Source organism: Cinclus cinclus, chromosome 3 (assembly GCF_963662255.1).
Source record: "Cinclus cinclus chromosome 3, bCinCin1.1, whole genome shotgun sequence".
Taxonomy (NCBI): Eukaryota; Metazoa; Chordata; class Aves; order Passeriformes; family Cinclidae; genus Cinclus; species Cinclus cinclus.
The window spans coordinates 63,395,806-63,418,851 of NC_085048.1; the positions used below are offsets into that span (position 1 = coordinate 63,395,806).

The 23,046-nt window shown below is 39.4% G+C and overlaps 1 protein-coding gene across 1 annotated transcript in view; it reads left to right on the plus strand.

Annotated features, from left to right (window-relative positions):
• The window catches only part of MAP3K5 (mitogen-activated protein kinase kinase kinase 5), a 97,417-nt gene extending 78,096 nt beyond the window's left edge, over positions 1 to 19,321 (plus strand). The window contains exons 18-30 of the mRNA XM_062490106.1: positions 17 to 122; positions 1,076 to 1,233; positions 1,724 to 1,901; positions 2,730 to 2,750; positions 3,830 to 4,007; positions 4,103 to 4,271; positions 6,861 to 7,046; positions 10,479 to 10,584; positions 12,906 to 13,146; positions 15,875 to 15,987; positions 16,858 to 16,970; positions 17,844 to 17,920; positions 18,600 to 19,321. Coding sequence (XP_062346090.1) covers positions 17 to 122; positions 1,076 to 1,233; positions 1,724 to 1,901; positions 2,730 to 2,750; positions 3,830 to 4,007; positions 4,103 to 4,271; positions 6,861 to 7,046; positions 10,479 to 10,584; positions 12,906 to 13,146; positions 15,875 to 15,987; positions 16,858 to 16,970; positions 17,844 to 17,920; positions 18,600 to 18,660 — 1,707 coding nt within the window. The 3' untranslated portion in view covers positions 18,661 to 19,321. The remainder of the gene's footprint in view (positions 1 to 16; positions 123 to 1,075; positions 1,234 to 1,723; positions 1,902 to 2,729; positions 2,751 to 3,829; positions 4,008 to 4,102; positions 4,272 to 6,860; positions 7,047 to 10,478; positions 10,585 to 12,905; positions 13,147 to 15,874; positions 15,988 to 16,857; positions 16,971 to 17,843; positions 17,921 to 18,599) is intronic.
• Positions 19,322 to 23,046: the final 3,725 nt, after the last annotated feature.

Consider the following 23,046-nt stretch of genomic DNA (forward strand, 5'->3'; position numbering starts at 1 on the left):
ATGTTCTTTTCCTCAGGGTGATAACGTGCTTATCAATACATACAGTGGAGTGTTAAAGATTTCGGACTTTGGAACTTCAAAGAGACTTGCAGGAATAAATCCTTGCACTGAAACCTTCACTGGTATGTTCCCAGAGGAGACTTTCTTATCCTCACTTGAACTGTGTATGTAGGGTCAGAATCCACAGATGCTGAACTTTCATTGACTTCAAATCAATATAAAAGGTTACTGGAAGAATAACTTTCGGATATACAATCTTAAACTATACGCTCTACTTGCATGCACTGTTCAAAGAGAATGCTGTTTTGGATGTTCCACTTGTGACATCAAAGTCCTCTGCAACAGAAGAGCTGAGTCTCTCCTGTACTTCATTTGAGTCTGTCTCCTTTGTGCACATGGCTTTTTCATCTTGCTGATTTTTTCTTTCATGATTGGCCTGGACATCTTGACTTCATCTCCAGAATCATGTATCTGTCATTCAGCTGCTCCTCCTTTTGCTTGATTTGGGTGTTAAATCATGCACTGGCACTGCATTAAATAATTATGTAAAATGAGAAGAGACTGTTATTTTAATTACATCCTTTGCTCTTCCATTGCTTCTGTAAAAGGAACAGAATGCAGGATGATGTGTCAGATTGATTCCCTTTACTTCAGAAGAAAATGTTCATCTCACCTACTCTTTTAGGTTAAGGTTTCAGGTTTCTCTTCCTTTTCCTCTCTTGGTAAAATTCAGAGTCCTTTTCCATTTTTTTAATCTTAAGATATAAGAAAATAAATAAAAGCTATCTCTGATCCAAAGCTCATCAAAACATTTCATAATTGTTATTGACATTGAAAAGTACTCTCCAGATCATTAGAGGATACCAAATGCTTTTAGCACAAGTAACACCTTGAGTAGTATTTTGAGTTTTGTATAGAATACATGTGGAAATTTTTGAATTTTGAATAATAAAAGGGGATTTTTTTAACTTCTCATATTGCTCACTCCTCAGTCATTTTGTTCCTCTTGTCTTTTAGCAATCTATTTGCAGCATTATTACACCTAAGTAAACAAAAAAGAGTCTGTTTTAAACAGGTACCCTCCAGTATATGGCACCAGAGATCATAGATAAAGGGCCACGTGGCTATGGGAAGGCTGCAGACATCTGGTCTCTGGGGTGTACAATCATTGAGATGGCTACAGGGAAACCCCCATTTTATGAACTGGGAGAACCACAAGCAGCCATGTTTAAGGTCAGACATCTTCCTTGTACAGCTCAGAGTTGTATTTCTAAACACAGGAAATTTGATGACTGTTTTGGAGAAGCTGCATTAGAGGTTGCGAGAAAGGGAGATAAAGGAAGTGCTTGGGTTGTGAGGATGTTAAGAACAATAATCTGATTCATCTGAGAGGGAGTGCTGTGTATTTTTGCATAGACTAATAGAGAGATAGCAGCTATTCAGCTGGTGTTTGAGAAAAAAACAACACCAAACTGAGAAAAGCAGTTTTCTGCTTTGAAGAGAGCCTCTACTTGCAGCTGTGGGGGTTTTTTTGAATGTTATTGTTTATGCAGTTTGTAATAGTTTGGGGTTTTTCCTCTGGATTAATAAACTAGTTGTATAAAGTTAATATTAAAATCTGACAATGATATACCACTTCTACTATCTAAATAGTTTGTTGATGTTGTTTAGTGTTTGGGGGAAGAACAGTTTAGGCTATTGTTTCTCCCTTTATTTTTCTCAGGTGGGGATGTTTAAAATACACCCAGAAATTCCTGAATCCATGTCTGCAGAAGCCAAGGCTTTCATATTGCGTTGCTTTGAACCAGATCCTGATAAACGAGCTTTTGCTCATGATCTACTTATAGATGAATTCTTGAAGGTTTCAAGCAAGAAAAGAAAGTCTCCCTCAAAGCTCTCGGGTAAGCATTGCTGAATTCAGTCTGGAAGTTTCATCTTACCCGTGGTACTGTTTCCTGAAACTGCTGATTTAGTCTTTAACATGAGCACAGTGGATCTCCATCTACTGTGAATGCTCAGTTGTGGCCTTCTGTGCCATCAGCTTACTGCAGAAACGCTGTTGGAACAGAATTCTGTTATCATGTTTTCACAGAAGTCAATTTATATGAATATTTCTAATAAGGTTTCTAAAAGTCTGTTGATGATTTTGTGAGCTGTTTATGGTTGTTGGATTTTTGTTTCATTTTTTCCTTCTTTTTTAGTTTGCATTCATTTTCATTGAAAGAATATTTATATAGAGTATATTTTGTGTAAGGTTAGAACATGCTATTAAATCTCAATGGAATTTTCTACATAAGCAAAATTAATCTTTGTCCCATAGCAAATGTGCATATACTGCATTATTTTTGTTTCATGAAATTTCATTTTTAGGAAATGTTCATTTCCTGTAGTGTTCTAAATTAAAAGTAGCAAAGGAGTTCTTAGAGCACACACGTATTGTGTGTGGATATATCCTTAGGAAAATATCTTCTGTGTATTTTTAGCATGATACTTAAAGAAAGAAAAATATCTGGTAAACGAGATAACAGTCAATGATCACTTTTAATGTGGTTTCCACCCACTCAGAATAAAACTAAATTGCAATAAATTACACTTCTGAAGACTGCAGCCAGGAGAATTGAGATAGTCCATAAAAGTGGGAAGTTACCCTTTAGACTGTGCTTATTTTCTCAGTTAATTTCAGAATATTTAACTTTCTTTTTTTTTTTTTCTTCCCTTTTCTCACACAGTCCTTTCAGCCAACACAAATGGTGAGTTTTTTATCTACTTCTCCATCAAAAACATACTTGTGTAGATACTGTAGTTATCACTTATTCTGGTATAATTGTCGACACTAAAAAGTTGGAAAGAGAAGTGGTCACAATTGTGAAAATAAGTGACCTCTCTCTGTTAGGAACATCTAATTCATTGTGCGTATCTGAACTACTGTTTTTAATTGTACCAGACTATGGCTTGATTGTCCAGGCAGGTGGGTGATACAGCCTTGAAGGGCTGTGCTGTCATTTATGGGGTCATTTGGTGGAAGCCAATTGCTATTTTCTAGTAGCCACAGAGCCAAGGTTTATGGAGAATGATAACATAGATTTTTATTAGACTAAATTTTGTAACTGACAAACCAGAATGCATTTGATAGCCCTTGTCAGACCAGGATACAGGATACTCATCTCTTTCAGGAAATGAACTGGGAGAGTGAGGGGGGGAACTGAACACACACATAGTTAACTTCATGCTGAATTGGTATAAAAGCACATTTTGAAATGTGCACATATGAAATAGATATAAGTAGTTTCCTGCAGAAGTAATGTGCTCTCTGGATTAAAACTAAAAGTTCTGACTTAACTGCATGTCTATTATTATTAGTCAATGATTATAATTAAACTTGTACAAATTAATCTAATGATGAAATGTATCTTATGTATGTTATAGTATATATACTTATATGTAGTGTGTATATATATATATATATATTTATATACACCCAAAAAATTAGGATCTTGGAAGGCGCTTGGACAACTTAGCTTATAGAAACCTTTTCCTACTGCTGGAAGTCATGATAGGAAATGCATATTCACTTCAGTATTGAAGTTCTGTGAGTGAACTCGCAAGAAGACCAGCATTTCCATCTTTCAGACATGAAAACATACCTGAAAGATAACTCTATCCCAGACCAAAAAGCTTTAGGAGTTTTTGTCCTTTTTTTTTTCCTCTTATTTTGTGTTGGCGTGTGGGAGGGCTGGAGTTTTTCTGTATCTTCTGAAAAAATAATCTTCACTTCGAAACTCTGATGGTATTATTAAATTTTAATTGCTGAATATTCCTATATAAATAGAGTATCTTCGGAGCATATCCTTACCTGTCCCTGTTCTGGTGGAAGATACAAGTAGCAGCAGTGAATATGGTTCTGTCTCACCTGATACAGAATTAAAAATTGATCCGTTCTCTTTCAAAACAAGAGCCAAATCCTGTGGAGAAAAAGATGGGAAGGGAATCCGGTCCCTTTTCCTGAGGTAAAGAGCTACCTGACATTTTTGTTACACAGTAGATTAAGAATGCATGTATCGGGAAGGTTTTTGTGTTTCTTTTCACTGTGTCTTTCATTCAGCATCCCAGATGAACATTTTGAGGATCACAGTGCACCTCCTTCACCTGAAGAGAAAGATTCTGGGTTTTTCATGCTGAAGAAAGATAGTGAAAGGAGAGCCACCCTCCACAGGATATTAACTGAGGACCAAGAGCAGGTGGTGAGGAACCTGATGGAAGCTTTGACTCAGGTAATATCAGAAGGCAGCAAGAATTTTATGTAATTCTAAGAGTTCTCTGCAGTTATATGGAACTCTTGAAATTAAACATAGTAAAGCAATTAGAAATGAAGACTGATTAAACTAGAAAGCATACGCCATGTAAGCTTTCATGGTCACTGTTTTATTTGAGCTATTAAAAACAGGCTTTGACATTTTTTATGATGCATTGCACATGCATTTTTTTGTTTGTAATTACTGTGTATATACCTCGGTATTAGTACTAGCAAGACTAAAGAAAAACATATTTTCATGATACTCTATTTTACCAGTACTTTTCAAATTTTACTAACTTTGAGTCAACCCTACTCATATAAGTTAGATCATCTCCAGGAGTGGATTATCTTGACCCCCTTTTAAAGTTCTGTGTTCTGGCTGACTGGTTTTACAGAGGGAGGTTTAGGTCGTTTGGCCTGCTCTGGCCTTACCTTAGGCGGTTGTGTAGAAAAAATGGGGCTGATGGATATACCATTGCCTTCTAGCCAACAGCCATAACAGGGGAAAGAGGGAGCTAGGGAGAAAATAAATTGCAGCTATTCTTCAGAGCAGTCAGGAACAGATATGGAGGGAAGATGTAGTAACTGTGAGAGCTACAGCAAACAACAAAATAATTGCAGAATGACCTTTTGGCACTCCTTTGTGGGGATGATTCATTATGATGATGTGTCAGTTCAGGACAACAGTGAAGAAATAACAGATCATGACCACACTGCTAAGTGTTGCAACACTGTAATTGGATGACAGGATTTTTTGTTCTTGTTTGTGTGTGCGTTAGTAGTTAATCGATTCGCTTCATTCTCAAGGCAAAGTATTGGTGATCTAAAACATTTGTATAAAACATGACAACTCATCTTCTAAAGATACTAGTGTTTAGAAACTGATGCAAACCAATATGATCATTATGTATGTACTACAGTTACTGTAATTGGAAATTGGTGTCACGCAAATGTCTTCTAAATAACTTCAAATAACTAAATGCTTCTAACTCTTGGGAGGGGGATGAGAGACTAACCCACAGTTATTCTGGTAACTACAGAAAATGTTAAAGCATACCTGTGATGTGTGCTTTGTGAAGCTGTTGCTTTAACAGACAATTTTTGCATGTATATGCAAGTAATACTCAGTTATCATGATAGGCTGAAACTCAATCACAAATCCTAGAGAGTGTTTCATGCCTTTCTCAGCTGGGGCTGGAACAGCCTGAAAGAGAAGCAGAGACACAGAATTTTAGAACCAAAGAGTTCAAAGCTCATGGTCATGTGCTGGCTGCCCTTCATTTCTTCCTTGAGAAATGCAAGAAATTACTAATAGAACAAGCCTGGCTTGCTTGTTAGGCCTCATCAGGATTTAGGATTTCACAGAGTTTTTCTCTTCACAAACACTTCTTACAAGAAAGGTTTCAGCTAGAAAATCATCAGGTGAGGTCAAAGCAGATCAAGATCAGAGACTAGGATCTTTTATCTCAGGTGGATGTTTTAGTCAGTGGTATCTTTGACTGCTCTAGAACTTTTGCTTTTTTTTTTATGCTTCTTTCTTAATCAAATTATCTTTGTTTCATCCTGATCAGAATTAATTGACTATAGTTAAAAGCTCAGTGTTACTGGCAAAGAAGAGTTCTTGGTGTCTGGCCAGCCATAACATTCATGGCATAAAACCAGCCAATGCAATAGAAGCAAACGCCGTATGTCCTTCTCTCACAGAAATCAATGTCGAATATCCTTAGTCTGTATAAATATTTACTTTACTGCCTCCAGAATAAGGATCTAATACTTCATGCTGAACTACAACTCTGGCTTAATTTAAGATCTGGCTTTGGAATTTGCATTCAGTTGGCCTAACTTTGCTTATGAGAGCAAATACAGTGCTCTGCTTCCTAGTTACTTAGGCTGGTTATTCTGAAGAATGCTTTTCAGCTTTTTGCTACTTTGGTAGCTCACGGAGAAACACTAAAGCTTTTAAAAATAGGCAAATGAATATTTATACTAGAAAGGTGAGATCTTTGTAGACCTGCTTTAAGAACAGTTAAGTGCAGAAATTCTGTACTAAGGGAAAGGAGGAAATTATATAAGAAACAACCAGTTCCTTTGTGAGTCTCCTGCATAACTTTGACTAATCTCTTCTTTTAAATGCTGCTATAAGACTTTGCACATTGTCTCTGTGAGGCACAAAGAAATTAGAAGCACTGCAAAGTATGTGTGTGTTTCCAATTATGGGTAATTTGTACTATCCAGTCCACAGTACGTTTATTCATTTATTTTAATTTTTCTACAAAGACACATACACACTACAGCGTGCATACATTCTTTAGCAACTGGTGTAAAACAAAGTCAACTACTTGTTCATCGAGTTCCTACCTGTGTCACCAGGGAGCCCCAGGGCTCTGTGCTGCTGCAGTTATGCTGTCACCAGTACCTGACCTGCAGCTGCTCCTTTCCCTTAACCATAGCAGCAGAGTTTCTGAAAACCAATATTGCAACCTGACATTATTGTCTGAAGTCCTTCTGGATGTATGTTTCAAAAGACAACCATCAAAACGATTTCTTTTCCTGTCTCTTCTGCCAGGGAGCTGAAGAACCCAAGCTAAAATGGGAACATATCACAACACTCATTTCCAGCCTCAGAGAGTTTGTACGGTCCACTGATCGCAAAATCATCGCAACCACACTTTCAAAATTGAAGCTGGAGCTGGACTTTGACAGCCATGGTATCAGCCAAGTGCAGCTTGTGCTCTTTGGTTTTCAAGATGCTGTAAGTTGTCATTTTTACTAGGAAATTTGTGTGCCTAAACTGAAGAAACCTAAACAAACCAGGACCAAAGAGAACTTGTTTAACTCCCCCCCAGAGTTGGTGAAACAATAATATTTGAGGGCTTTGGAACTGTAAAAGCAAAATCTGAACCTGCAGCACTGACTTGGTTTGGTTGCCTTGTGATCCTTTGGTAGGACACAGACCCTGAACACTGCTGAGATTTTGCTGATTAAAGATATACAGAAGGTTTGGAATAATTGTGTGAATATTGTGTCATAATAGTAAGGCAGGAAAGCCCTTCTAAAAAATCTCATTTTGGAAGGTTTTCTGGGAAACAAGACCAACAATGATTGTCAGGTTTATCCTGCACAAATGCAGATCTCTTTAACTTCTCTTGCAAACTAATGCATTACCCCTGATAGTAATCTGTGTACCTTGTAATACTGTACTGAATTCTTATTTTAGTATTTTTGATTTGCTGCATATTTCTGCCAAACTAGAAATTTTTATTTCAATTTATAATAAGCAGGATAAGGAGGAATTAAAATTGTTACTTTTCTACCAATAATAAATGCAAGTCCTACATTGAGCAACCAAACAGATGCATGGGGAGCCTTTAAATAGCTAGTTTACGAAAAGCAAATGTTTTCTTAAGGTATGTATTTAACTGTTTGTTCACAAGAAGTTAGGCTTAATGATTAAGAAGAATAATGAGCATGGGAGGGTGCAGCTGAGTATCACTTGTCCAGACTGAAGTCATGTAGTAAAAATGAAATGACAATTCAGATAGGTATTTGAGGTGGATGATTCTTTTAGAATTTAAACCTGGGGCACTCAGACAAGTAGAAGAGCTGTCAGGAAGGATGTCATAGCATATAAATTGTTGCATAGACTATGCTAACAAGAATTAGATGCTTTTATGGGAAAAAAAAAGGGTTACATGAGTCTGTGAAAGAGATCTTTCTACAAATCAAAAGTTTTCTCTTTAATTCTTTTGAGTATGCTTTCAGCTCTTTCTCATTAACCTCACGTTAATATTCTTTTGACATTGGAAGAGAAAAAACAAGCCTACAAGGTCAAGAAAACAAAGGAGAGGGTAGTAGTACAAATACTTGTATTGGTGTTCTGCTAGAGACATTGCTGGACATCAGATGTTTGGTAGTGATTGCCTGGGTTGTATTCTTGTCGCAAAAAATATACTTTCTGTTAACTTCATCATTGCAGGTTGCTGTTTTTAGCAAATGTCTCTTTCTTTACTACCTACTATTTAACTGTGGGTTTATTAAACCCAGAGAAAGTTAAAAGAAAAACTTCTGCTTTGTATATGCGGAATCTTAATTCTTTTTGCCATTAAATAGATTTCTATAATACTACACTGAAATCCAGGACCGTATCAAGACCTCAGGTGCTGCAGAGACTGAGGTACTGCTAAAAGTGTGGGAAGGTAGTTCCCTTAGTATTGGGACTTAATAAGGTGATCTTAGTTACAGTGTTTGATAATCACAATATTCTTATCAGACCAACCAAGAAAAAGTAATTTTGTGTTGTAATAAAAATGACTAAATCAAATTACTCTGCATGGTTGTGATCTTGACGAAGTTAGATTATGCTTCCTCAGTTTTCAATAAAGCTACAGGTAGCTAAACATGTCACTGTCTGGGTAGCAGTAGTTTGGGAAGGTGCAAAGTGCTCACACAGGGGAGCTGTGCTGCCCCAGAGGACAGTGGGCAAGCCTTTGGGGCACCTGCTGCCCGGGTGTCAGGCCCAGGACAGACTCCCCTGGCTCTGCTGACAGCTCTCCGAATCCAAGCAGTGTCCAAGTGCCATCTCGTGGCCATTGGCAATAGAATTGAGGAGAACACAGGTACTGTTGTGCTGGGTTGACCCTGGCAGGCAGATTGAGGAAGGTCCCTACTGCCTCCCAACAAGAAGAGGGAGAGAATTGGAAGGACCAAAACTGAGAAAACTTGTGGGTAAAAAAAAGATTGTTAAATAAATGAAAGGGGGAAAAAAGCCCACAGGTGTTGCAAAAGCAGTTCAGTCACCAACAGCAGACCCAGCTAATCTCTGAGCAACAGCTCCTTTGGAAAAAGCAGCCTCTAGTTTATTGCCAAGCATGATCTTATAGGGAAGGGAATATTTCCTAGGTCAGCTGTTCCAGCTGTGCCAGCCGTGTGCCACTCCAGCCTTTAGTCCACCCACAGCCCCCTGGCTACTGGGGCAGTGTGAGAAACAGGCAGCCTTGACAGCAGGAGCTGAAGCATGAGAGTGTTATCAAGGCAGTTTCAGTCACAGTCTGAAACATAGCACCATGTGGACAGCTGTGAAAAAAATTAACTCCATCCCAACCAAAGCCAGTGCAGTACCTGCATAAATTACTGCATTACTGAATACTCTTACTTTTTGGCAGTGAAAGTAATAGGACTAATAACTTCTACATATCCTCTGAAGGCATCATTTGTGTAGCTTCAGTAATTTTTTACAGAAAGGTTATCGCAATATGAGGGAATAGAACTAATCCCTTTTTTTAGGAAGAGTGAAGTATCTTTTTGCCACTTTTTTTTAGTAATCAGTAGTTGCTCCTTTTTTTATGGTGCTGTAACTTTATAATTTTGTAAATTCAGTTATATTTGTTGCTTCCTGCAACTGTTTGAGCTCTGCTCCTGCTTCGTTGCTTTGGGTTGCTTCTCTGCTTGGAAAACAGCAGTGAGTTTTGTGCTATTGCTGCTTATTGCTGGCTAGGCATTTCCTTGTCATTTGCGAGCTGGAAAACAGTTCCGTGAGGTGGAGATGTTTAAACAAGTGGCATGGAGCATCCAGAGAGGCGTCTGAGAATATGGCTAAAAGCAGTTTGAAGCAGGCCTGTAGGTGGTTAATAGCAACCCAGTGTAGAAAACCATGAGATTGTACAAAGTAAGAAGCAGAAGGAAAGAGAGAATGGTACAGCAAACAAATGAAGTTCCTTAATTGTTTAAACTAACATTAATTAACTAGTTTAGGAATTAAGTAGGAGCAGCATTACAGTAGTTTTTTTATATTTCCTACAAAAGTACTTTAGAATAGACAAGTAGTGCTCAGAGCAAGCAGTGAAAGTGATGCCAAAAAGTAACAAGATTAATTAGCTTCAGCTATAAGCCATAGTCCTTATTATTTGTCTTGCTCACATTCTTTTGAAGTTTCTCTCCACAGCCATGAAGATTAAGTATCACAGCCATCAAAAGTCACCTAAAACAGGAATCAGTACTTGATGAAAAATACAAAATATTGCATGACTTACAATAAAATGGATAAAGTTAATAATGTTGCTATCAAGAAATAATTGTAATCATCTGCTTGGATACAGCATCTATAAGTTTAAACACTTTATATGACATATGTTCTCATTGTAAGTTGTGGGGTATGTAATATCTGAACTTAATTTTCTCTTGCTAGGTCAATAAAGTTCTCCGAAATCATAATATTAAGCCACATTGGATGTTTGCACTGGACAGCATAATAAGAAAAGCTGTGCAAACTGCTATTACAATTCTGGTCCCAGGTGAGTCATTCTTAATACTCAGCAAATGTTTATCAGCTGATCTCTTTAAACATACTTTAGAGTTGTGATTATGATGCTTCACTTAAGGTTTTGAAACCAGCAGTGGCCTTTTTCCAGTTCACTGTTTTGCAATTCAGAAACTAATCTGTGTATTGTTCCAGCTGTTTTGGAAAGCACCTTTCCACAAAGTGTAATATAAATGATTCTGCAACGTGGTGAGCAGTAATAGGTTAAGGTGCTCTGGGGACCTAAGCTTTTATGTGCAAAATGTTGCCTATTGCTTATAGTCAGAAGGGGTCTTAAAAAAATCCCCAAAAAACAACAGCCCCCCCCCCCCCCCCCCCGCAAAAAACAACCAAAACAACCAAAAAAAAAAAAACACAAACAAAAAACCCCAAACCCTTGACTTGAAACCTGCCAAAACCAAACAAACAGGCTGCCTGCCATTTGTACATTGTATTTTAAATGTGGAATTAGAATGTATGGCTTCACTGAGGGAAGGAGTCTGTTTAAATGAAACTGTAGCCCATTCTGTCACTTCTCTACCTATTTCCAAATTTAGTTTTTCTGCTTCTTCTTAACTTCTAATGCTGAAATTACTGGTGATATTTTCAAATATGTAATTTAATGCTTTAAGTCAGAATACTTACGTTCCTGTTTCCTGCAGCGGGTTGAGTCTTAGATTATCAATAAAGAGATCTGAAAATTACATTGAAAGTTACAGCTATTCCTATTCTCCTTACTTTCCGTATCCCTAGCACAACCAACAAGATATAAATAGAGTTTGTGTTATTTTCAAGTTATAAACTCTGTGTTCTGATTAGAATGCTGAACACCTCTTACAGACAAGTACTTCATTGCCGTGTAATAGGAGTAACTGTAGAATTCCTTCTTAATAGTTTGTTCTTCCCCGTACAGCTCAGTGTCAGCATTAATTGCAGGTGGTCAAGCTTAAACAAAAGCCTTTGTGCCACAGTAGTTTTCAGGTACTGATCATCTACTACTTCCCTAATTGCCTTACCCTACTTCTGTTAACTTTGCCTTGCCTTTGTCTCACTCTTTTTTTCTTAATTTTTTTTTTTCTTATGATGTGGAGATTTATCACTGGCCTTAACACTTGTAAAACTTATGGCATGTTTAGGGTATTTTACAAAGCCAATTTTATGCTGCCTGGTGGTGAACAATGGCAAAGAACTTCTTCATCCCACTAATAAGAACAGAAGTTCAAAGCAAATTCAGACATATCTGTCTAGCAATATTTGGGTAACTGCTATATAATAAAGCTGCTTTCCTGAATTTAGAGGAAACACGGCTCTGTTGATCCTTACTGTGTTCAGCCTTGAAAAAGGTATATAGCTTTGAAATGAAGAGGTGAAATAGATCAAGGAACAAATATTTCTTTTGTAAAGAAGAGAAATATACTTGTTAGTTTAGTTACTCAGCAGAAAGGGCATAAAGAAAATGTGATTCAGGAAAAAAAATACATTTTGGTGAGGAGACTAGAAGGATTTCTTAGCAGTAAGGAGCCACAATTGAAGGAAGGAAGGAAAAAAGATTTATATTAAATAGTTAGAATTAACAAACAGATGTTACAATAATAGGTTGTGTAGGAAAGTCAGATCTTGTGTACATATCTTTCACACCTGGTAGGCTCTGGTAGGTAGTTTAAACAGGGAACAACTGCAACCAGGGTATAGCTTTGTGTTCATAATTTTGTGGATGAGCATCATTACAAAATAGGCAGTGTTCCCTCTAATAAATTGCAGGGAAATGTGCTTTAGATTGTTGGGAGAGGGGCCTTTTTGTAATTTCCTCTCTATGTTTGGATGCAATTTTCTAGTGAACGTGGTATTCTTATAATGATGGAATACTAAATATGCCAGAACAGCAACAGCAGGAATACCTGGATAGAAACTATATAATGGTTATTTGCTTAATAAAATATTTCAAGTCAGGCACGTAAGAAAATACAAGCTAATGAGATTGGAATTAAGCAAAAGAAACACTGCTGTACATGATAGTTCAGCAAAATTTGACATTAAATGGCAGCCAAATCTGGAATCATATTCATCCAGATGTTTCTTTTTTTACAGCTCTTGAACCTTCACTAGGCAGAATAATAATTGCATAAACAAAGGTGGTGTTATGAGTGATCTTAAACCCCTAGAAAATATCTGTTCTCCTTTTACACAAAATTTCAGGTCTGTTGTAACCAAACCTATAGGATGATCTGTAAATAGTCACTTGGATCTGCCTTTGTTTTAATATTCAATTAATGTTTAACATGCTTGGTGTCTTTTCTTTTGCTTGTATCTTAATAGAATTGAGGCCGCATTTTAGTCTTGCATCTGAAAGTGATACAGCCGATCAAGATGATATAGAAGTTGAAGATCAAGATGAACAGCCTCAGAATCAAACCATCCAGCAGCCTTGCATTGTCTTGGAAGATGCAGTAGCTACCTCAGGTGTAAGCACACTCAGTTCTACGGTGTCCCATGACTCCCAGGCTGCTCAGAGATCACTGAGTGTCCAGCTGGGCAGGCTGAAATTAGAAACAAACAGGTAAGTTGGAGATCGGGAGACAGGAACACTAGCCTGCTTACAACAGTGTGTATTGGTTAGCTTTCAAAATACATAAGCTGGAATACTAGTGACAGTGCCAAAATTCCTCTGCAGTAAGTTGTTCCTTTTAATGATCCTTGCTTAGCTGTGACTGATCACTTACATAGTTTCATGAGTTTCAACAAAACCATAGTGATGCAAGTTAAGGTCAGACTTGATTTCAGGTGCCCTTTCAGGGAAGGTCTGGAAAAAACTGACTTGCTGCCAAACTTCTGCTTTTTCTCTCTTTGGTGTGCTCTGTATGGCTGATGAATGGTGTTATGTTTTGTTTCCATTAAGGCAGGACTTGCTGTTCTTTTCTATAGCTATTCTCAACAAGTGATCTCAAGCTAATAGACAGCCACACAAACTCCACAGGGAAACTGCTTCAGATTTGCTTCATGCACAGAAATCACTGCAAGCAGGATCTGTGCTTACCAGTAACCATTACCTTTTTATTAAATAAGTTCTTTTCATCAGAGAAAGATGGGAAAAATAGGTGTTTTGTTTAAAAGAATAAATGAGCCAGAAATTTGGATATTGTATTTTTTTTTCAGAAATATCTCTTGCACTTTGTGCAAATGAAAAGTGGTTCTTTAAGGTTTTGTTTTTATTTTAAGAAGTGTCAGAGAAAAATCCAAATGATATTCTATGTATTTTTCTTTTCTTTTCATTAAAATATACCAAGTAGTCTGGTTAAAGTATTTTGCTTTTGCAGCATATGATTTATGACACTGGATTTTCTACTGACCTCAGTAAATTTTGAATGTGACCTTGATAGAAAGAGAACATGTCTTCAGTAAAACAGTTGTTACACTGGTAGAACATTCTTTGCAGCTGCAGGTCCATTTGAAATTAAAATGTTAAATTGCACTTTAATTTTTGCATGTGTCCAAGAAGGCTACCATAATTAGAGTAGTTCATTAGACTAGACTGTTTTTAGAAAAGTGACAGTGTTTTGGGGTCCTTATGTCACAATGATTTTTTTTTTACTTGTGACCACTGAGAAATATTTTGATTGTCTTATTGATATACCTAAAGAAATACTTAAATATTTTAGATTGACTCACTTTACTTCACAAGCTTATGGTGGAGAATAGCCTCTGAAATAATCAGCTTGTAGAGATACTTTTTTTGCTAGCATTTTGTTTCTGTAAATTTCTCAGATGCAAAGCCTCTGGCCAAATAATCACATCTAGTCATTCATGCAGAAATTTTTAATAAATAATACAAACAATTGTTTAAATATTTATGAAAGCTTTATTGGCATAAGCAGCAAGCAGTTATCAGGAGAAAATAATGGATTATTTTATTGGCCCTGAAGGCCTTTTTCAACCAGAATAGGTAGACTAGGAGTAAGCTGATGGAAGGGTATCCTGTCTGGACAGAATAACAGTTTGCACTGAGAATAATCAAGCTGTGGGTAGTGTAGATGCACCAAGCAGCTCCGTTCCCATGCAGGGTGGACTTGTTAAGGTTTGTTAGCTCAGGTGTGGAAGCACTCAAGTGCAAATATGTTTCTGGTAGGCCTGCATGCAAGCTAAAAGTAGGGCTAGATGTTTTTCCAGTCATGTGGGATTCAGTTCACCCCTGTGCAAAGGCAGGTAAGAGGCTTTCGTGGCACATTTTTAAACTGTATTCCTTTTTTTCAGAAAAAAAGGTTGCAGTGCTCAACTGGTAAAAATTAAAAAAAAATTAAAATGGATACATGGATAAATAAAAGGACACATACTGAAACAGAACAGTTATTGCATAGTTCTTAGGCTGCCAGAGGTTTCAAGAAAGGGATGAAGATGCTGCAGTCCTTTCAGGGAAGAACTTCTGAAGACTCAGGAGTCAGTTATAGATTTATGAGTGTGCTCTCCATGTCCAAATTTTGACCAAGTTCCTGATAACATATCATTCACAAATTTTACTAAACCACTTTTCTAAAAGAACAAATTGCAGCAGTTTTGCATACTAATTATCCATTATATTCTGACTATTTTCTTTTGATCAGATTAAATGGTGCTAGCCACTGAATCTCTCCAGGTTTCTCTCTGGGTTTGTATTATGAAAGAGGTCAAACATGAGTTTCAATTTACTTCTGCTTGACATTCTCAGAAGTAATTGCTTAGGGGAGTAGGCAAGTATTTTGCCTCCTGTTTTCTCACTCTTAATATTGCCTAAGAGTGCAGGCACAAAGTGCCTTATATGTAAGGAGGGGACAGCCCTTGTGTGGTTGAGAACATTTTTTTTCATATTTATGAAATGCAACCATAGGTTTTCACCACATTTCTATCACTGATCTACCCTTTCCATACCTTTGAAAAATGGCTGCTGGAGAGATGTGAACTGGCATTTTTCCTTACATAGGTTTAGCTCCTAGTTTATGAACCACTTTGATATTTGTTCTCAGTTCCAGTTTGTTTAAAATGGAGCACAGGCTGTAGAAATGTCACTGACATTTTCTACCACAGCACTTGTTTAGAGGGTGAGCATTTATGTGGAGGGGGCTTCTGTATGAATGTGTATATCCTGATATAGGTCATAATAAATCTGTAGTGAAAGAATATTCCTGTGCAAACTGAAGAAGTCTGTCGTTGCCTTTGTCAGAAAGGTTTCCATTTTAGGTAAAGTAAGATCTTTCCTTTCCTGAAAATTTGAAGCTCCTAAAGGAAATATATGCTTTGTTCCCATTACTTCACAGGTTACTGGAGGAGTTGGTTCAAAAGGAGAGAGAATTTCAAGTCCTCTTGCATCAAGCTATAGAAGAAAAAGATCAAGAGATCAGGAACCTACAGCTCAGGTCACAGCCAATAGGTAAGTGAGAAAAATTTCTAAGGAAAAGTTTAATACTGGCTACAGATGAAAAAGTGCCAGGTAAATTTCTGCCAGTCTCAGCAAAGATGCTTTACTGTGCTGCTTCTGGTAGGGTTTGCTCTGAAGCAAGAATGTACATTATGGAAACAAACCACTGGATTTGTTAATCACAGTACAAGGAATGGTATGATTTAAATATTTTTGATTGTGATTATGTAGAAGAGTGCAAGGCTTATATACTACTGAATAAATATTATTCCTAAAGAGGATAATCTAGTATGTTTAGATATATGTTCCTTGAATTACAGACTGTTCCAATTGTTACATTGAAAGTTCAAGAGGATCTAATTGGTGAGATGCAAATACAACTTAAACATTACTGAGGGAAGCCGAGTTTGCTGTGTCTGCTCTGAAGAAGGTGGAAGTGCTAATGCAGTTTCATATTTTTGTGTAATGTGCTTCCAAGTGCTGCTTCCCAAAAGCAGTTGATCCTCAGCCTAAGGCATTGCCTGTGCAGCAACTAGGAGTTACACTGAACAGTTCAGTTAATTGATGCAATAACCTTAGTGTAGAAACAATGACAATGAAATTGATGTGCCTTGTATTAGCAAAGTCATTTTCAGAAGAGGGCAGAAAAAATTTGAGTCAATGTTCACACTACTTTAACTGTACCCTTTACCAAGTAGAGAAATTAATGTATAACTGTCTATAATTTGTAATTGTGTTCTTTGGGAATTGGTGTTTATTTATGAGGATGCTGGTATTCTGAGCTTGAAGGGAAAGCTCACTGAAGAAAGTGCTTGAGGAGTCAAAAATGACAAGAGGTTGCTTTGGCAACACAAAACCTTGTCTCATATGTGCTTGTTCCAGATATTCCTGGATTGTCTGTCTGTCATGGTCATTCCACTGGCACAGGGACCGAAGACCCTGATCTCATAAACTGGCTGAGAGTTCATGGAGCTGACGAGGCCACGATAAACAAGGTAGCAATGATCCTATTCACTGCCTGGCACAGCTGCACTAATGTTTTGTAGCCCAGTTTAAAAAAATGCCAAACCTTTTAAATTACTTTAGCACATTTTGAGAGATTCATTTGTTTTCTGAGGATGGGAAAAAGCCATGAATGTGAAGGCCTTCATAAATATAAAGTACCATTAATGGTTCCTAAATCTGATTAGGAACAAAGCAGCAAAATATCCTGGTAAATAGGCACTCTTGGGTTTTCAGTGTCTTTACACACTGCAGCATTCCTGCTGATGATAAAGGATATATGTTCACCCTTAGCTAACTGTGTTATAGTAAAATATCCTGAAGTAGATCAGTCTGCTCTGCAGCAAATTATATAACTTTAGAGGTGTTGAGGACTTCAGCTAATTTAGGAATACCTGCATGTAGTTATCACTCCTACAGATAAGACGAAAGGTTCCTCCAAGTTCAATTACATCGAATTTAGATGCCATTTTTGAAAAGGTAGGTCTTAACTGTTTTCATTTCCTTATGGTTTAAATGTGGTATTACTTATGGTCTAATTTGTATTTAGTGAAGTCAGTGATTCTGAGATACCGGTGGTAACAATGGAAATGCCAGTTGACAAAGGTTTTAAGTAGCTATAGAAGAGTTACATCTTTCAAGTTGTGCCTGGTATGCCAATGCAGATTATACAGTGTAAATTTTAAGTAGTTTCACTGTATTTATAGAAACAATGTTTTTCTGTTACATGTACCACATTTCAGCCCAATTTTAGGTTTCTCCCAAATTTAACCTTCTATTTTTGGTGGCAGATGATTCTAGGAAGATGAGCTTAGGAATTTAAATAATATTTCTAACAAAATGTTCATTTAAATTTCTTTCTGCAGTTCTTGGCTGAAGACTATACCTTAACGGATGTTCTCTGCTATGTTACACGAGAGGATCTAAAGTCTTTGAGACTGAGGTAATGCTTCACAGTTAAATTAACTGTGGGTTGTAAGAAGAAACATTAAGTGATAGTAAGTCTCTATTGCATTGTGTACAGTTAATTTAAAATAAGTAACGCTTTCCAGTATGTCTTTGTATGCTGATACATTTCCATCAAACTGATGCTGTTTAAATCTTAAAATAGGCTTTTTCTATCAATGGAAAATTTTTAAGGTAAAGCATTTCCCTTACAACTGGAGAGACAGGATATCTCATTAAAGCATTGATTTTACTTTAAAAAGTAGAGCTAGAAAAACTTTCAGAAGTTTATTATCATCATCAAACTTCAGAAATGTTACTCATGGACTGTAAGTAACACTACATTTCACCTAATTATGCCAGGTGTATAGGTCACCAACTTGCATCATGTTGGAAGTGAAATGTGGGTTATGCAAGTCCTTTGGACCAGAAGTCTGAATTCCAGACAGCAGGCATCTGCCAAGTGGAAAGATTGCCCTGTCCTTTAATCAGAAAAGGACTCTGTTCTCTGTTTGAGTAATACATGTTAAATTGCATCACCTTTGATCAGCCTTCCCACTGAATATCATTGATCAAAACCAGAGCAAGAAAATCAGAAAGCACCTCAATTGGAAGGCTTTCAGGCTAGAGAGTATCTTTGTGCCTGAGTGTCTTTATGTTTTTTTTTTTTTTTGCAGAGGAGGAATGCTGTGCACACTCTGGAAGGCTATCACTGACTTTCGAGAGAAACACGCCTGACACTGATATTTTACTTTGCTTCTCTGCAGAGATGAAAAGATTTCCTTTCAGCCAGAGCAGGTGTGCTGTCAGGACTGTTGCACTTTAATCCAGTATTTGTTTACCAATGTTAAAAACACTGCAGCTTCCTGACTGCTTTTACTCCTGTAATCCGTAAGGAATATGTAAACAACCTGCAACATTATTTTACTTTAAATGTTTTTACATGCAAGTTTTTCAAACATTTTTAGAAAACATACACACAAAAGTTATGAACTCATGAAATATTGTAGTTAAAGTAAGCAAATGTTAATTTCATGACAAACTGATGTAAGATTTCATGTAACAGTACATCACTGGAACAAAACCAAAATGTGACAACTTTTCAGTTTCTTTGTAATATATCTCAATATTATCTGTAGTAGAGCTTCATAATTTCAATCATAATTAGATATTTTTCTTTTAGTGTGCAAGACCCAAAGGTAATTGTTTTTACCTACCACCCTACATAGTTTAATATTGTTTATTTTTGGTAATTTAAGTTCTATGGTGCATTTGGTTTAGAGTTGTTTATGTACTACTGAACTGTACCAGTTGTATACACCTGAACCACAGTAATGTTAGCTTGTTCTAAAGCTATCTCTGACATACACAATTGAAAATAAAAATAATCTAAGACTTACTTTTTCATATATTTTTTGGCTTCTAAAATAATAACAGTTGTGGGGAACTGGAAAATATTGTAATAAAAAAAGGAAACAAAATTCATACTAAGTATCAAGGGAACCTTTCTGACACATCTTAAACTTGCTCTGATTTGAGTATAACCCTAGCATTGAATATTTACCTGGTTTCTCTATTCAGTCTAATTTCTGTACTAAGACGCTAAGACCAAACAAAATTCTTCTCTGGGTGCTATACCAGACTTGAGAAATGAAAAATCCTGCCTCCATGCACTGAAGAGTCATTGTGGCCTTTTGTTTATTTTTCTGCTTTTGTTTATGCATTGATTTTTTTTTCTCACATGTAATGAAAGAGGGTGGTGGGTGTTCCCTGTCCATCCACTGTCATTGCTGCTCCACCATTCTAGCAGTGGGTATCAACAGATTCTTCTGGGGCAGCTGCAAAAAATTCCATTGTGGGTAAGACTTGCCTGGACAAGAAACTGCTTCTTTCTTCATAAGCCTTGGTAACCAGTAAATGGCTTATGCTCTTTATTTTTCAGGTCTAGCAGGCATTTTCAAAGAAAACTCTTTTTTTTTTTAAAACATAAACACGTTGCCCTAACATGTATACAGTAACTTTTGCTAGCTAAAATGCAACAATTATGTATTTAAAAAAAATAAGATAAAGAACAGTAGATTAAATAATTTTAGTCAGATTTTTTTTACTCTGAAGATGGTTCTACTGATTTTTAGGCACTGATGTATTCAACTCATTCTAAAAACTTCACTGCATTTCATGAAAAACACAGCTACTATTAACTAATTTCTACTTCTATTACAGCAAAAAACAGTACAGTTTCAAGGTAATTTTAAAAATTAGAAAGACCAGTGGTGGAAGCTGACTTGTAAAACTCAAAACATAAAAAAGACTGTACCCATTGAGAAGTAACTCTAAGACAATGAACTTCCTTAATTTGACTTTTGTGTGAAGCATGATCCTGTATTAGTTCAGCTTTGAAAACCTCTGGTTTCATGTGGTATGACTGGAAGGTAACTGCACTGCTCTGTTTACTTGGAAAGCATGCAGCCTGTTTTCTGTGACTCGGGCTGCTCAGAAACGCCAACTATGTAAGGGAGAAAGGAGTGTGATCGAGATTTCTGTTGAATGTCTCCATGAGACCTAGCCTGGCACCAGCTGGGAATTAACTCCTGTAGTTATTAGCTGGCTTCACCAGACCCGAGTTGGCTTCTGCAGCATTGCTCAGCAATCAGTTCTGTATTCTCCATGGTGAGGCTGTTGGATCTGATCCATGCCCAGGCCAGGCCATGTACATTTATGTTCCTCCAGTAATTCTGGTCTGAATGTGGTTCTCTGAGCAGCACAGCTAATCCATACAGATACTAGATCTGTGCACAAAAGCTTATGTAAGATCCCTACATCAGGCTACTTCATACAGATTGTACCAGATGTTACTTTTTACATCCTCAGGCAAAACAAGACATAACACTTTGAGATGGTGCGCATCAGACAGGTCAGCCTGAGATTCTTCAGCCTGGCTCCCAGAATATGCTGGTGGGTAGGTGCCTACATGGACCACAAGTGAGGGATTTGAGATTATGTTAGTGCAGGATTTTGCTGAGGGCAACATTTTAACCATAGGGCATACCACTGGGTTTCATCTTGGATTATGTCTTAGTCCCTGTTGTAATAGAGGGCTCAAATTGACTGAGAGACACCTTTACACCTCCCTTAAGAGAGCACAAAAGTGAAAACTTGGCCAAGGCAGTGCTGATTTTGCTCTCTTGCGCCTTCCAGCATAGACCCCAGCCTGTTCTTCTATTACAGATACTCTCCTGCCCACGAGGCACAGGGCGTGTTTATCACCCAAGTCACAAACTCCTTGTTTTAGAGCATAAATGGCTCTTGGTGCAACAACAAAATATTAGTCTTCCCTTCCCCTAGAAGACCTTGTGCTCTGAATTTAGCAGTTTGTGAAAGGAGGATGCTCTACGTGGTGGCTGAAGTTGGCTTGGTCTAAGGTCACCAGACTAAGGGAGCTGTCCATCTCCACCTCCTTGCCTGCATCCACAGCTGCATCCTATGAGTTCCTCAATTCACCCACCCTGCTTCACCTGTAGTTCTGATGATTGGTGCTACCTACAAGCAGATATAAAATTAAATGGTGTTTTGATGCAGACTAGAACACTTCAAAGAGAAACACTTGTGCTGAAAAGCCGCATAAAGCAAGTTAAGGCAAACTCATAATAAAGATAACAGGACCATGACCTTTGCAGAAGTGACTGATACATTAACAGCTCTTTACAGAGCGATTTTTTTTTTCTTTTTTTGGAGCGAGGCGTTGCACGCAGCTTTAAAACCGGCTGTTTAAGAGCACGTGCCGCAGGAGCGAGTCTACAGCAGTGCAGCTCTTTCCCACACGATGCGGCGCATCGCCTGGGCTTGCGAGGCGGCCGCCACTCCTCCCACCCACTGTCGAGATGGCGAGCATCCCCAAACCTGTTGTTCCTCTCAACGCCGGTACCGAACGAGCTGTGCCGATGCGGCGAGAGCCGCTCTGAAGAAAAAAAAAAACAACAACAACAAAAAATCACACCTGTGTGAACAGCGGCACCTCGGCAGCCCGGGCCGCCGCGGGGGCCGGGAGTGCGGGAAGCCGCCCCCGCAGCACCGCAGCCGCATCAGCGCCTCCAGCCCGTGAGAGGCGGCTGCTCCCGGGCCGCGGGCGCCGGTCCCGCCCTCACCTGCTGCCAGGCAGAGCCGCCGGGGGGGGCGGGGGACGTGGCGCTCACCTGCCCCGGGCCGCGGAGCCGCGGGGCGGAGCAGCCGCGCTCGGCGAGCAGGAGGAGACATGGCGGAGGCCGCGGGCAGGAGCGGCGGGCGCCGGCGCCCCGCAGGTAAGCAGGAGCTTCGGCCGGTCGGGGCGGAGGGAGGGCGGCGCGGTTCGGATCGGATCGGCCCGCGGGTGTGGGGAGCCCTGCGCTCCCGGGCGGCTGCGGGCACCGCGGGGAGCTGGAGCGCGGCGGGGCCCGGGGCGGCCTCGTCCGCAACAGGTGCGGGGGCGCTCCGCGGCCCGGCCGTGCGGGGGCTTCGCTGGCTTCCCTGGGGACAGCCGCAGGGTCGGCCCGGGCGGCGGGCAGAGCCGCGCTGGTGGGGGCGGCGCGCCCGGACCGTGCCCGCCGTAGCGGCGAGAGCCCTCCCGACCCCGCGCGGGGCCATCGGCGAGCCCGCGCCGCCGTTCCCGGGTCGCCGCTGGTCGCTCCGAGCGCTCGGAGCGCTGCGGGGTGCCCGCACGGCGGCGGGGCTGACGCGGGGTGCGGAGCCGCCCGGCCTCCGGCGAGGAAGGGCCTGGAGGGGGCGGCTGCCGGGCTGCGGCTGTGCCCGGGGCTTGGGCTAGCGCCGAGCTCCCGCAGTAAGGAAGGGAGATACCCACAAGGCGCTGCCGACGGGACGGGGGTCAAGGTGCCCGGTGGCAGCGCCCGGCGCCTGCCGAGCGGGGTTCGCTGCGGGGCCCCGGGGCTGGGCTGCGCCTCTAACGCGTGCGGGCAGCGGGCTGCCGCAAAGCCCTTATTTCCTATAGGGAAAGCGGGGAGATGCCCTTGCGTCTCCTCTAAGGAGGGATGCGTACTGCCAGAGCGTTTTAACTCGCTTTTATTTCGGCCCTAAGGGCGAGGAGGGTGTAGGGAAGATATTTTGGCTTACGCAAGCGGATCGACCGCAGTA